General features: G+C 34.1%; 1 protein-coding gene across 5 annotated transcripts; it reads left to right on the forward strand.

Annotated features, from left to right (window-relative positions):
* The first annotated feature begins 266 nt into the window (after positions 1 to 266).
* On the forward strand, positions 267 to 9,343 carry LOC106078205 (uncharacterized). Of its 5 annotated transcripts, none has more exons than XM_056014020.1 (3): positions 354 to 446; positions 4,364 to 4,543; positions 5,509 to 9,343. In XM_056014020.1, exon 3 carries the CDS (start codon positions 5,517 to 5,519, stop codon positions 6,705 to 6,707), a length of 1,191 nt encoding a protein of 396 aa, XP_055869995.1. In that variant the 5' UTR covers positions 354 to 446; positions 4,364 to 4,543; positions 5,509 to 5,516; the 3' UTR covers positions 6,708 to 9,343. The 5 variants fall into 5 exon arrangements, with proteins under 5 accessions (XP_055869993.1, XP_013094476.2, XP_055869995.1 ...); XM_056014019.1 differs by having other exon boundaries at positions 359 to 446; positions 2,692 to 4,543; XM_056014018.1 differs by lacking the exons at positions 4,364 to 4,543; positions 5,509 to 9,343 and adding an exon at positions 2,692 to 4,313 and having other exon boundaries at positions 267 to 446.
* The last annotated feature ends 6,383 nt before the right edge of the window (positions 9,344 to 15,726 follow it).

Here is a 15,726-nt window from a genome sequence, read left to right on the forward strand (position 1 = left end):
AAAGACGAATTCATTTTCGAATACAAGCTCTTAATTTTCACTTATTATCCGTATCCCTACCTAAACTGGGCCCCGCGAAATCCGTTTCGCATAGGGCCCCACAATAGTTAAGTCCGGCCCTGCTATTTAGTGACTGGTGAATACTTTGTACATTCCCCCCCCCCCTCTTCTTTTTGTTTCGCCGCTAAAGTTGCGTGGGGTAACTCTAGTCTGACTTTCAGAAATAAAAAAGTGATCTTTCCATGACTTCTAGGTGGTATCATGAATGGTTGAACCATGACACTATGATTTAATTTCTATCTATTATTTGAGTTTTTCAAGAAAAGCTCACACTGCGTTTGTAATGGGGTTTTTTTCTGAGAAAACAAAGCATTACTCATCCTGTATATATTTGCGATCTGTTAAAGCCACATCGCACAAGTCTGGTATCAAACAAATCAGTTCGGGTAAGTGTTTGAACCTAGTTATTATTATTATGTTAGAAATGAACGAGTAGTCATTCTCTGGCACTGCCAGGGTCGAGTTTCGTTTAAGAGAAACAAAATTCATCGTAGTCTCTTTAACTGTTTCCACTGAGGAATTTTCTGGTGATGTGGCAGGTCTGCAGCAGTACCGCCCTCTGACAGGCAACGAGGATGTTCCTAGGAATGTTAAGGGTCTTGAAGGTGTCTGTGCCAGGGGTCGCCTAAGACCATCGAAAATATGGATTGTTTTTGTCTATTCTGCTATTGCTGTGTGGATGGGGTCGCCGAAGAGTGAGATTATAAAAAGGAATCGCCAAGCTTAAAAGGTTGAGAACTCGCTGCTCTAAAACAATGTCTAGATCTAGACTTTATATAGTTTATTCCATGAGCGTAGCCAGGATGCTTTTTTGGTGAGTTGGGGGGGGGGGGGTAGGGCTAAATTAAATTTTAAATTTACAGTTTTTTCAAAGCGTTTCGTTTATGTCTGAGCTTAAAAAGATTGTATCTAAGGTTTCTTCCCTTTATTTCATCAGGCTTAGCAGCTTTTATTTGTTTGATGTTTTTGAAAAGATAGCAGACTTGCTCCTTAGTAATTGAATTGATAATAGTAATAATACTAATTGAATAATCAGAGCGCTGGGTATTACTAATCTAGTCGATTTGATTCAGATCCGTGACAAAAAGGCAAATTTCTGATGCAACGGCTACTTTTTTCTTCTCTGAAAGCGAGAAATCTATTTTTTTAAATCACTTATGCAAGCAGTTATTTTTTCATAAAAATACACCACTTTTACAACTATTCACTCTAATAGTAAGAAACACGAGAGGCTCCTTCGTATGTGAGAATAACTACTAACCATATTTCATATTTTTAACACATGTATGCAAACGGTTTAGATTTTACATGTGTATTGCTAAGTCATACTAACTACTACATTTACACACAAAAAATGTTGTTTTTTTTTAAAGAGAAAAAATCTATTTAGAATACATATAAGTTTGACATAATTTAAAACAGCGATTAATAAATAGGTTTTCATATTATCGCGTGAGCTGCAGTGTTGCTCTATAGCGATATGACCGAACTAAAAGAATTTTTTTTTTTTTACGTAAATGTTTTTTTCTTGAGGAATGAGAAATTGCCCCTTTACAAAACAATTTGAGCAATTATACATTTATTATAAGACATTAGTTAGGCCAGGTTCCCATCTAGCTTTCATATTCACTTTTACCTATCCTTTCGTCTGTGAACCGCTGGGGCACCACACAACATCCGTCAACCTTCTTTCTCCATTCTTCTCGTCATTTGTCTTTGATAGAATTTTATTCTGATGTTCTTTCTGAAAATATTAAAACCTGCCTTTTTACCTGCCTGGGTGGACCACTTCGGGGGCCAATTTGAGTTTGTGTCTCCACACAAACTGTCTTTGTAACCTTGTTTTTCATATTTTGCTACGAAAATGAAATAAGGATGATGAATGGGTATACTAGTTTAGCCCACCTGTTATTTAATATAAAATACTGTGAAAACAGGTTTACCCGATTTGTTTAAAAGTTTCGTTCTTTCGTATTTTTTTTTTCTATTTTTTTTTTGGGCCCTCCGTATGCGGGAGGGACATAAACTACTCTAAGAAATCCGATATGATCTAAGAAACATGTGTATCAATTCTGATCAAGATTGGTCAAACGGCTTTGATTTCTAGGCGGGACATGCATACATACATACATACATACACACATACATACATACATACACACATACATACATACATACATACATACATACATACATACATACATACATACATACATACATACATACATACACACATACATATATACATACATTATCCTTACACTATGATATATGTGTATATGCTAGCCGAATAGGACTCGCGGCCTGCTGGTTTACCCAATTTTAAAGTGTTTCACTCTTTCATAGAGAGAAATTTAGCTATTTTATTTTATTTTTAGCCCCCCCCCCCCCTTCCCCGATACTTGGGGGCGGCATTAAACATACACTACTGTCTATGCCATAAAGTAAGGAACATGTATGCCAAGTCTTATCAAGATTGTTCAAACGGTTTTGATTTCTATGCGGGACATACATACATACATACGCCTTACATTCTGCTTTATATATTAGATATATATATATATATAATTTCTCTGACTTGAAAATGGTAATGCTAGTTTTCGTTGTTGTTTTTTTTTCCCCTTTCCGTAGCAATGAATATCCTACTAGTTGGTAGAACTGGTGAAGGCAAAAGTGCAACTGGCAACACAATTATAGGAGAACGAAAGTTTGTTTCCAAATCCAGCAGCCAGTCAGTGACTAGAGACGTACAAATGTGGAAAGGAACGTGTGATCACCTAACTATTACGGTAGTCGACACACAGGGATACGCTGACACAGGCTGTGACCAGAAGAAGGGAATCAGTGACAACTATAAACGTCTGAAGTCTCAACTAGAAAACGCTCTACATAAATGTCCTGAAGGCTTTCACGCCATTGTCTATGTTGCTAAAATTAACTCGAGATCTACAAAGGAATATCTCGAAACGTTTCAATGCATATCAAGCGTTTTGGGTCACGAAAATTTCGAACAATTTGGGATTTTATTGTTCACACACGGCAATGAGTTGGTCAGAACGAATACAGATATAGACGGTCAATGTGACATAAAACCAGTTTTACTTAATTGGATAAAGAAACAATCTACTTTAGAAACAATTTGTAACAAAGTTAAGGAGAGAGTTATTCTTTTCGAAAATAGTGTCAAAAAGCAAGGCCATGCTTTTTCAAATCAAAAGAGAGATTTGATACAAATGATTAAAAACATCAATTCTCTTTCTTCTCTTTATACACGGAAGAACTTTCAGGAAGCTGCTAAAGATCGAAGATATTTTGAGGTGGAAGAGAAAAAAATGGAAACGGAACGCATGGTGGAAGAAACGCGCCAAAAAATACACAGCCATTTAGAGCAGATGAGAAACAATGATGATACAAGTGCTGAAAATGTTGATAAATTAATTGCCGAGATAAATAAAAAAATGGAAGTAGTCAAACGTGAGGATCAAAACACTGGAAAACTTCAAGATTGTAAATCTAAGTTGGACTTACTTAGAACTGAAGCTGAACAGTTCCTGAAGCATTTAAAGAGAACAAAACATTACAGAGATGAGCAAGAGAGAATTAGAAAACAGCAGGAGCAGGAAAGACTCCAACAGCAGATGGAGCACGAACAGTATCAAAAATTAATAGAAATGGAAAAAAAAAACATTGAAAAATTAAACCAACAGAAGCATAAAGAAGTTCTAAAAGTTGAAAATTGGAATGAAGAATGCATAGAAGCAGTTATAGGTGTAGTAGCTCCAGTAATAGATGTAGTTGTTTCTATCGTACTAATGGTCCTTTAAGTGAAAATCATTCACTTATTTACTTATTTATACATCTACTTATCGACAAATCTTCATCAAATTGCCTCCAAAAGAAAAGAGTGGAGTCGTCTCTTCTACTGCTATGCTCCGTTGGCTATTTCTCTACTAAAGTGACAGTACAGGGCTTAATGCAAACAAACGGACTTAAACCTTCAAGAAATATGAAACATAATTCAGAAGTTGAATGTTTTGTTGTTTTTATTTTGTAAAGGACTTATACGAAATGAAGATTTCAGCTAAATTTGTTTAGACTATGGGAATTTATTTTTCGATTATCTATGTCAGTGCACTATACTACCTCAGGCATAAGAGAAAAATGCAATAGTCTATTCTTAATAGTACAAGTTATCTAACAATAAGTATCCATTGGATATTCCCCCGATATTTTTTTTATGACAAGCATTACAATCTTGGCTCCGCTTTATTGTATTATTAAATTATAATTATTATTTTGTTAGAAACGAACAACTATTCATTCTCTGGAACTGCTAAGATGGAGTTTCGTTAAAGAGAAACAAAATTGACTGTATAGTTCCTTTATCAAACAATATGAAACTGTTCTGCAATCCACAACTTCCATCCTTCCTAGCAGATATAGCGTTATGGTGGAGTACTTGGGTTGTAAACATCGAAATTAGGTTAGTAGTTTTAGTCATGAGTTTGTCAATATTATTATTATTTTTATTATTGTGTTTGAAATGAACGAACATTCATACCCTGGCACTGCCAGGCTCGAGAAACAAAAAATCATTTAGTGCCTTAAACAGTGTCCACTGAGAAGCTTTCTGGTGATGTGGCAGGTCTGCAGCAGTACCGACCTCTGACAGGCAACGAGAATCTTCTTTGGGATGTTAAGAGACTTGAAGCTATCTATGAGGTCAGTCGTCATTATCGACTGAAACTCGAATCCTGATAACTGGACACTTGTTTAGCAAGAACTGCATGCGTGGCGCCTCGAATGGAGATACCTGATAAAAAATAGTATATAATCATTAAAGCCCTAAACCGTATGCTTGTCCATTGTATTTATGAAAGATATATTTATTAGTATGATCACGTTGGCATAATTAAGAACAAGTTCAGATTTTTTTAGGATATCGACAAAACACCTTTTAGAAATAAAAATGCGAAAATGAAATTTCACTACAAGGCAATGTCCGCTTCATAGGAATTTCTATGGTATCACTTTTGGTTTGCAATTATAAACACTTAAACTAAATCTCCAGCAGCAGAAACTAAATCTCCAGCAGCAGAAACTAAATCTCCAGCAGCAGAAACTAAATCTCCAGCAGCAGAATGTTTAAAAATGCATAGGCCCAAATCGCTTGCCACCTACGCACTGTGTAATAAAGGGACAACTGTGCAACAGAACCAACCTTCTCTTGCCCCAATGCGTGGCCAGCTTTTAATGGCGAAAATAGGACTTAATAGCCATCTTTGAATTTCTAGGAAATGAGACTCATCTTGGATCATGAAGGAGCAGCTATTATTATCATCAAGCCTCACACAGAATACTACTCAATATCTTCCCTTATTCTCACCCTGCACAATAATAACGTTTTGAATATATATATATATATAGATTATTTCTTTTTTTTTCCAGATAATAAGATGGTTTCTCTTCTTCTTGTTGGTAAAACTGGCTGTGGGAAAAGCGCTACTGGAAACTCTATTTTAAAGAAGGAAAGGTTCCTATCATTGCTACAAACAGAATCTGTCACTAAAAATATAGACCATGATTTTGTAAAATTTCGTGGAAGAACTTTGCAAGTGGTCGACTGTCCAGGACTGTTAGATACCAACTGCACAGAAAAAGAAGCAGCTGATTTGGTTTCTAGGTCAATACAACAGGCAGTTGCAATAAATCCGAATGGATATGATGCTGTTATCTATGTATGTGAGTTGGGGCGCTTCAAAAAAGAGGACATGGAAGTGATAGGTCAGTTAAAAGCTTTTTTTGGTAATGATTTTTTCAAGAAGCATTGCATTATCGCTGTAACCCATGCAGACATGTATGATGAAGATGAAGAAGATGGCGTGACTCTAAAACAGTGGGTGAAGGAACAGGAAGGTGCATTTGCTGAAGCAAGAAAAGAATGTTGCGATCGGGTCGTTACTTTTGACAACATCACCAGCGATCAGTCAGTCAAAGATCAACAAATAGAAAAGCTCCTTGGTTTTGTTGACACTATCGTCGCGAAGCACGGCCGTTACGATCAAGGTATGTTTGAGCGGATGAGAGAACATAGAGAGAAGTACATACAAGAGAAGGACGAGCCCTTTTTGTCGGACGAATCTTTGAAGGAATTGGCCTCATTAAAGTCGGAAGTTCGTGAGGTAGATGAGACCAAAACAGATTCTGCAATGAAAGAACTTGAGTTGGCTAAAGAAAGAGCAGTAAGACTAAAGACGAAAATAACTACAGAAGATAAAAACACAGGAAAATTAAAAAATAGTTTGGAAGAAAACGATTTAATTATTAAGTTGATTCAGAATAAACTAGACTCAATACAAAAAAATATTGAATTGGAATTGGAAACTACTAAAGCGAAAAAATCATTTAAAAAAGAAAAAGATGAAAGCAAAAAAAAAACTTCTGAACTTGTTGACAAATTGCAAGAATTACGAGAGAAAGAAAAAGAATTAAACTTAGACATTGATAGAACTCATAAAAACTCAGTTAAAGACAACATACTCTTTGCGTTGCAAGTTGCAGCTGTCGTTTTAGAAACTGCAAGTTCTGTCACCTCATTAGTTAAAGGTGGTGTAAAACTTCATAAATATGTAAATAAAATTAAATAAAATTATCATTATAGATTATTTTTCTTAATGACATGAGTATATTTTCTAATAAAAAAAAAAAAACATGTAACATAAGATAATTTTTGATTTTTTAAGACGATTCCTCATTTATGAACCCGATCACCTGTTGTAAGATGATATCGCTCTTAATAATTAAGGAATGCTAAAAAACCTGTCTTGCAGTGTCCATATTATATATCCCTACCAGATACCGCTCCCTAAAATATAGCCAATTGTATAAATCTACTCAGAGTCAAGAAAACTCTACTTTATTATTACAAAGTTTGATACAGTTAAAGAAAAAAAAAAGTTTCTTGACTTTGAAGTTTAAATAATGGATCCTACTATGGATATAATATTGATAGATTATTTATGAATATAAAATTGACAAAATTTGGTTAAAGATATATTCATTATGGATCTAGTTAGATATATAGTATGTATATAATTCTATAATACAGGTGTTAACTGTTACGTCAAAAAAGAAGATGATTTTTAAATACTGTTATTTTGTCAAGAACATTAATTCTAATGCTTAAAACCATACACTTATATATACACTACTAGACTGGAAACCGGAAATAAATTCTTATCCGCGACTGGTCGATCGTGTACAGTTTGTAGAAAGTTGGATCAAGGCGTTGTTTTGTCAAGTAGTTAAAAGAAGAAAAGTTGTTGTTTTTTTCAACCCTAACCTATGTAACATATTAAAAAATTTTAGATCTAGATTTAGTAATTAATTATCAAAAATACACACACAAAATGACAATTTAGTGTTGCATTCAGTCTTTTGATAAAGAAGATTATGTATCTAAAAATTGCAAAATAATAATTATGAGACGAGAGTACTCTTATTTTTTTATGTCCATTTTCACGACATTTTTTGTAGTGTTAAAAAGTCTCCATGTCCAGTCTAGATATATTATATATGTAAGTCTATACTTAAAACATGTATTGTTTGAGCAGTCTCCCTTGAATTTTATGTTTTGATATGATTCCATGCAATATGGCGGCTGCCAGGAATGCAAATGTTAACTTTTAAAGCTCCCATTGTTTAGTTGTTCACTCCAAGTGTTTGTTGAGTCTTTGATCATTCTAGCTATTAACAAATACCTTAAACTATGTCAAGTCGTATGTTTTCGTATGTTTTCCTGGCTGATTCAGGCAACCCTTTACATGCTCTAATAGCACTAGGGAAGATGGATCATTTTGTACATATTTGTCCTAGCATAAGGAACGAGGAATGTGCCTTTATCTTTGTGATAATTTTATTATATTTTATTTTTGTATTAGAATATTGTGTTTCAATGTTGTATGTATAATTGCCACTTTACTTTTAAATCTATAATGTGAAGGGTTTCTAAATTTAATGATTTTACTCAAGATGTTACATTTATTAAGGGTGACTAATCATTTGTTCTGAATCTCACTGCTCTATTTTCTGTCTGCTCCAGTTTTTGTAATATTTTCTTGAGTTAAGGGATCTAGGAAAAAATGTCGTCTAGAATTGATTCTAGCAGCACGGGTAAATGATTTCTACATAAGACTGCACAAAATATTTCTGTTTCTTTGTTTAAATCTTTCCAGAAATGGTGCGGGAATTCCTACTGACGTGCAATCAACATAGACCTAAATCAATTTTACAATGATTATATTTTGAAAAATTATAACAATCAAACTAGATCTTTGACTATCTGGCCAATTAGTAGGTTTTTTTTCCCCAAAGATATACATAAACTGACAAATTACAAGGAAAATTGTTAAAGCCGTTATCGAAATCGGTGTACAAGTCTCAGATTTTGAGAATAAAAGAGCTTTCTAACAGTAAGAAATTGTACTAAATATATTTAGGTTTTGTACAACAAACGCATGCAAATTGTCTTCGACCTATTTTAATTATTAAAACTGTCGAAAAAATATAGAGATCGTTTACTTCCTGCTTTAGGTTACAGAATAGGGACATAAATATATATGTAAATGTTTACAATATTTTGTTGTTTCCAGTAAATTTTAAATGTTACTTATGTAATGCCTATTGTTAAGGAGTGTTTCCGTGGTTCTATAAGATAAATAAAATCTGATGTAACCAAGAGTTGAGATTTATAAACAGGGGAATAAAAGTGGAAGACAACGTAACAATTAACAGAAAGTTGTATAATAAGTTGCTCTTTGTTTCATTTGTTTGAAAGATACTAATTATTGCTACATACATCTACGTTTAACGTTTAAGGTAATATGCATCTGGCCTTTATAATTTATGTTTGTTTTTTTTTGAAAGATAAGCTTGGGGTTCGTGTTTTATTTTAAGTTTGGCATAAATACAAATACGTGCATTGGTTGAGTTGGACCAGCTGTTATTATATCCTAACGACCATGTATCAACATTCAACATTTCTTTACAACTGAGGAAAGTTATTTAATACTAGTGAAGCTTTGTTGTTTGTTTTCTTTTTGTGTATCATTGCATTAACTTTTGAATTTTTAAAGGTATGGTTTAAATTACTTTTAGATATGAAAATGTATTCATTGTTTATATTGATATTTCTTTTTCTTAGCATATATGCGTATTTACTTATAGACGCTTGTTAGTATTATAATTTTGTTTTGCTTTCAGAATAAATAAGGTATAGAAATTACAGTTTTTTTTTTTACTTCTTAATTCGATATACGTCTTAACCACTAAATGTATACAGTGGCGTAGCTACGGTATATGATGCCTGGTGCGTCAAAAACGCTGAAAACACGTTGTTGTTTTTTTCAACAAAATTGTCATCAAAGGTAAACGCTTGATTTTGAATGCCGATGAAGAGTGCCATATTGAGTTTTGGGATTTTAAAGTCGCCCTTGAATCCACCCAACTTTAATGGGGATCCCACATAAGTTGGGGAAAAGTCATTTTGGAAATTTTGCTGACTACAACAAAAAAAACTATGGTCATTCATTAAGTCTAAGGAAATGGAAACAACAGGCAGAGCGCCATTAAAAGGAGAAGATAACATAATACATAATGATAATGAAACTTAAGCTAACATCCTAAACAAATACTTTGCAGCAGCATTCTCAGCCCCAGGAGACAAAGACATATTACTGAATTTGAACCAAGTAGACAGCATAGGAGATATAATAGTACAAGAGAATGGAACATCAAACCGAATAAAGCGTCTGGACCTGACTGTATTTCAGCTAGATTACTCAAAGAACTAAGCAATGAGCTAGCACCAGTGTTTAAAATACATTTTCAGGCATTACTTAACCAGGGCAGATTACCAAGGGACTGCAAAGAAGCTAATGTCACCCTTCTATTTAAAAAGGAGAAAAATCTGACCCAGGAAACTTCAGACCAGTATCACTTACTGTTGTGACACGGTTACTGTGTGGTCAACCGTGACACACGGTCAAGTGTTGGGTATCGAGAGTTAGGGGACTTGGGGGAAGTGACGAGTGTGTAAACAAGAGGAGAGAGAGAAAGTCAGCGAGTGAAGTTGGGTATCTGTCTATAACGTTGTCATGTATATATGTTTTGTTAAAATGTTCCACAATTAAAAGACACTTTAAACGTAAAAGGACTTGTTTCTTCACACTTACCTGATGATATTCCAGCTAGATTACTCAAAGAACTAAGCAATGAGCTAGCCCCAGTGTTCAAAATACTCTTTCAGGCTTCACTTAACCAGGGCAGAGTACCAAAGGACTGGAAAGAAGCTAATGTCACCCCCCTATTTAAAAAAGGAGAAAAATCTGACCCAGGAAACTACAGACCAGTATCACTTACCAGCATCACATGTAAAATCCTAGAACACATAATATGTAGCAACATCATAAACCACTTAGACAAACAAGATGTCCTTACTCCATATCAACATAGCTGTATGAAATATAGATTATATGAAACACAACTAATAGGACTAATTGATGATGTTTCAAAAGGTTTAGATAATAGTGAAGAAATAGATGCTATCTTAGCAGATTTTTCTAAGGCTTTTGACAAAGTTACCACCAAAGTTTGCTTAAAAAATTAAAATATTTCGGCATTAATGGTCCACTGCATCAGTGGATTAAAGATTTTCTGATAGGGAGAGAACAAACTGTAATAATAAATGGCTCTAAATCAACACCGATAACAGTAAACTCAGGTGTACCTCAAGGAACAGTCTTAGGTCCACTACTATTTTTAATTTACATAAATGATTTACCGAATTGCATCAGTTCAGGAACAAAAGTCAGATTATTTGCAGACGATTGCATAATATATAGAACAATAAAAACAATACAAGATACAGAAATTTTACAAAGAGAATTAGATGAGTTACAGAAATGGGAATCAAATTGGAGCATGTCTTTCCACCCAGAAAAATGTCAGTTATGAAGAATAACAAAAAAACTAAAACAAATTAATTCCACTTATCTTATTCATGGCAAACCAGTAAAACAGACGAAAAACGCAAAATACCTAGGTGTTATAATAAATGAAAAACTGTCATGGAATCCACATATTGATGAAACTATCAAAAAATCAAACAAAGCATATTAGGGTTTATTAAAAGAAATTTCTATAAATCAAATAAGAACATAAAACTAAAATGTTACTTATCCTTGGTTATGCCAATAATACAATATGCATCCTCTGTTTGGGACCTCTCAACTCAAGAAAACATTAAGAAACTGGAACAGACACAAAATAGAGCAGTAAGATTCATAACAAACGAATATTCACATTTGACTAGAGTAACACCTTTAGTAAAATCACTAAATTTAGAAAGCCTTCAGGATAGAAGACTTAAAAGTAAAGTAGCAATTTAAACATAAAACACTGAACCATAATCTTCAAATACAAAAACAAAATTGAATAAAATACTCAGAAAGACACAAAGATAAAGGCTAATTCCTCGTCCCATATGCTAGGACAAATTTGTACAAATACTCCTTCTTCCCTAGTGCTATTAGAGCATGGAATGGGCTGCCTGAGCTAGCCAGGAAAACCAGTGACTTGGCAGAATTTAAGTCATTGGTTAATATGCATGCCTAAATGCATGACGCATAGGACGTAATCATCTTCTTTTCTGAAGTAACGTCTGTATTATATAAGATAAGAATGTGTATTATATAAGATAAGAAGATCTGGATGTTCTTATCTGAGATTGGTAGAATTTCTTCCGACTATTGCACTTCATTAAAGTGATAAGATAAGAATGTGTATTATATAAGATAAGAAGATCTGGATGTTCTTATCTTAGATTGGTAGAATTTCTTCCGACTATTGCACTTCATTATAGCGACGATTTTTGTGTGAAGAAAATGTCCACGACATAGGCGTCTTACTTAGCACGAAGATGATCTTTAAAAAAAATCACGCCCATTACAGACGCCCGTACGCTATATATACGTAGAATGTTCCTAGAATAATGCTATTGACCAGGGCTGTCTCTTTATTATTATATATTTTTTTTTACTAGGGTGAATAATATTTGTCTTTTTTATATCCTCTTTTTTTATTTTATGAGAACAAGATTTAAGCGCTAGAAGAAATTGCTGAAAATGTTGTCATATAGATAGTCTGCATCAGGAAATGTTTGAGAATAACTGCCTTAATTTGTTTTATTTTAAGTCATTGTATAAAAGATTCTAGAAATAAAAAATCACCCTTTTGTGTCAGGGTTTTGCCATCACAAAAGAGATACACGACACCGATAGCAAAGACAGACACAAACACTCTTTAGTTTCCCTGGCAATCAAATCATTAAATTGAAACAATCTGATACAAACTTTGTCACATGTAAATTATGAGTGAGTCTGGTGTGAATGTATATCATGTTGTTGTTGTTTTTTTGTTATAATGTTTTGTTTGATTTAATGCAGAAATTGTAAGACAAATTTCCTTACGGACAATAAAGTTTATTATTATTATTATTATTAAGTGACTTGTACTTTGGATTACCTATTTTATATCAATTCAAGAAAAATACTCAGCGTTGAGTTGCTTCATTTTGTCCTAGAGGTGTGTACATTTTGAAAGGCAGCCTAAGCAATCCTTTATAGAACGAATTATTATCGGCAATGTCTCGCTTTTAATAATAATAATAATAATAATAATAATAATAATCTTTATTATCCGTAAGGAAATTTGTCTTACAATTTGTGCATTACACCAAACAAAAAACATTATAACAATAAGAAACCAAAGTGTACATTTACACCAGACTCACTCATAATTTACATGTGACAAAGTTTATACCAGATTGTTCTTATTTAATGATTTGATTGCCAAGGGAACAAAAGAGTGTTTGTGTCTGTTTGTCTTTGCTATCGGTGTCTTGTATCTCTTTTTGTGATGGTAAAATCACGAAATCCTGGCACAAAGGGTGATTCTTTATTTCGAGGATCTTGTTAGCTTTTTTATAGATGTTTGTCTCAAACAACTGCCCAAATGGGGTTTGTTTTTTGCCAATGATTTTGCCAGCAGCATTGAGGATTCTATTAAGTTTATTCCTATTTTTAATGCTCAAATTGCCATACCAGGCAGTGATATTAAAACTTAAGATATTGCAGATGTGAGCGTGATAAAACATAGCCAAGGCCTTTTCGCTAACATTAAACGAGGACAGTTTTCTTAGTAGTCGTAATCTTTGCTGCCCTTTTTTGCTGATATAATCAGTATTTGCAGTAAAATTTAGTTTATTGTCTAGGATAGTACCAAGGTATTTAAAGGTTTGCACAATTTCAATAGTCTCTCCAGCTACAGAAACAATATCATTTTCCTTCTTGTCCCTGCGAAAATCGATTATCATTTCTTTGGGTTTTTTTTACATTTAATAATAAAAAATTATCTTTACAGTATTCTTCAATGTGTTCTAATTCTTTGAAATACTCATTTACGTCTGAGCTCTCTGAGAGCAGGGCAAGAAGAGCCGCATCATCAGAGAATTTTGTGGAGGAGCAACAAGAACTATCGGATTGAAAATCATTGGTGTACAAAATGAACCACAATGGCGATGTCACAGCCCCCTGCTGCGCCCCTGTTTTAACTATGCGTTCATTAGATTTAACATTGTTTACCCTAACCCTCTGAGCTCTCTGGGTCAAAAATTCATTATCCCATAGTATTATGTATGGACTAATCTGCAACGCTTTCATCTTTTCAATGAGTAAATGAAGTTGTATAGTGTTAAAAGCTGATGAGAAATCAATAAAGAACAATCTTACATAAGTGTTCGGTAAGTCCAGATGTTTGTAGACATAGTTTAAAATATTTAGGATGGCATCGTCTACACCTTTACCCTTTTGGTAAGCAAATTGTAAAGGGTCTAACTTATTACAAAGATCATTCAGAAGAAACATTTTAACCAATTTTTCTAAACATTTAGACACAATGGAAGTAAGTGAAACAGGTCTATAGTCATTCATTTCCTTCGGTTTGGAAACCTTTGGCACAGGTACAATTATAGATGACTTCCACACAGGTGGTATCTCATGGTTTTTGTAATGAAGTAGAAAAAATATCTTGGAAAGATTCAGCTAGTTGTTCAGCACATTCTTTTAAGATTCGCCCTTTTATTCCATCAGGATCCACAAAAGTTAATTTGACACACACACACACACAAAGGGTCTACAAAAATAAGGTACAAATATGTATTTAAATCATTAGGCGCTTTTGGTACAAGCTCAGTCGTAATACATTTTTTTCTAGAAAAAAAGGTTGGGGGGGGGCGGTATTTTTTAATTTCGCACGCAGGCGATCACAGCCCTCGCGGAGGCCCTGTTCCTAAGAAATGTAACAGTTTGAAAAGTTTTCCTAGAAATTGTTTTTTTTTTTTTGTTTTTTTTTTTGTTCATCTTTTGCGCATTATTTAGGTCACTGGATGGTTGACATTTTTTAGCAGCTGTCCTAAAACATAAAGGAAAGACGTATGGAAGAACCATACAATTTTGTTTAATTTCTACCCCTAAATACGGGCATTTCGTAACAGATTAAGTGGTATTAAAATTAATATGATTTATATTGATCTATCTGTAATTCTCATGATAATAGCTCGTCATTCCGGGACATAGTTATTCTTTTCAATATTTTATGTGTTCGTTAATTTGCTTCCGCTTACAAATATTTCTAAGAGTAATTATTGAACAATAAAAACTGAAATAAAACAATGACAAAGTTTTTTGAAACCAGCAACCCCCGGATTTACCTACAGGCAAAGCTTTAGGGCCTTCCCATTTAATGTTTGGTATGCCTAATGTAATGCCTCCCTAACCGTTAGTCTGCTGGACCGTTGGCACAACACACATGATCTGTCCACCGTCTTTTGCCCCGAGTAGAATCTCTTTCAATGACAGACTTGCCCATTCCTTGATGCTGTCTCCTAATTGCTTTCTCTCTATATGCCTCTTCTTCTTTCCCCTGGTACTAATCCTTGAAGTAAGTTCTTTACGAGCAGCCTGTGAACCTCGTGATATGGCTATAAAGTTTTAGTTTCTATTTTTTGTTAATGGCCAGCTTCGTGGGGCACATTCTGATCTAGTTTCGGATTTCCTTATTTGTGGTGCCGTCTTTGTGGCCTTCTAATATATATATCCTTCTATATGATCTTGATTCAGTGGCTAGTAACCTCCTCTCTAGTTCTGCAGTTAGATTCTAAGATTCGCAAGCAAGGTCACTATAACCTAGGAATGCATTAGCCTGATTTTAAGACCTAGTTTTTAGCCTTTGTCTTTCCAGATTGTCATAAGCTTCGCTATTGCTGCAAAGGACTGTGTAAACCTGGTCAGTAGTATAATGCTAAGTGCACATGCAAAATTCAGAAACACCGGTGCTCTATTCAAAGTCCTAAATTACACGGATCCAAAACACTATGGGCAATGTGAAGGTGAATCTTCTTGCATATTTTCGGATTTTTCCAATTTTACCTAAACAAATTTCAGGTTCACGTTGCTGCCAAACTAGGAATTCTATTGATTAATTTGGCATGAATTTAAAAATGGGACAGTCTTTGCGAAGACTTAGCTTCACGCTTAACATTAACTCTGG

Source organism: Biomphalaria glabrata, chromosome 16 (assembly GCF_947242115.1).
Source record: "Biomphalaria glabrata chromosome 16, xgBioGlab47.1, whole genome shotgun sequence".
Classification (NCBI taxonomy): Eukaryota; Metazoa; Mollusca; class Gastropoda; family Planorbidae; genus Biomphalaria; species Biomphalaria glabrata.

Excerpts from the sequence above, each read along its gene's own strand:
- LOC106078205 (XM_013239022.2), top strand. The coding sequence starts at position 344 with ATGGGGTTTTTTTCTGAGAAAACAAAGCATTACTCATCCTGTATATAT. Across the intron at positions 447-5,508 it reads TATCAAACAAATCAGTTCGG|ATAATAAGATGGTTTCTCTT; the intron begins GTAAGTGTTTGA and ends TTTTTTTTCCAG.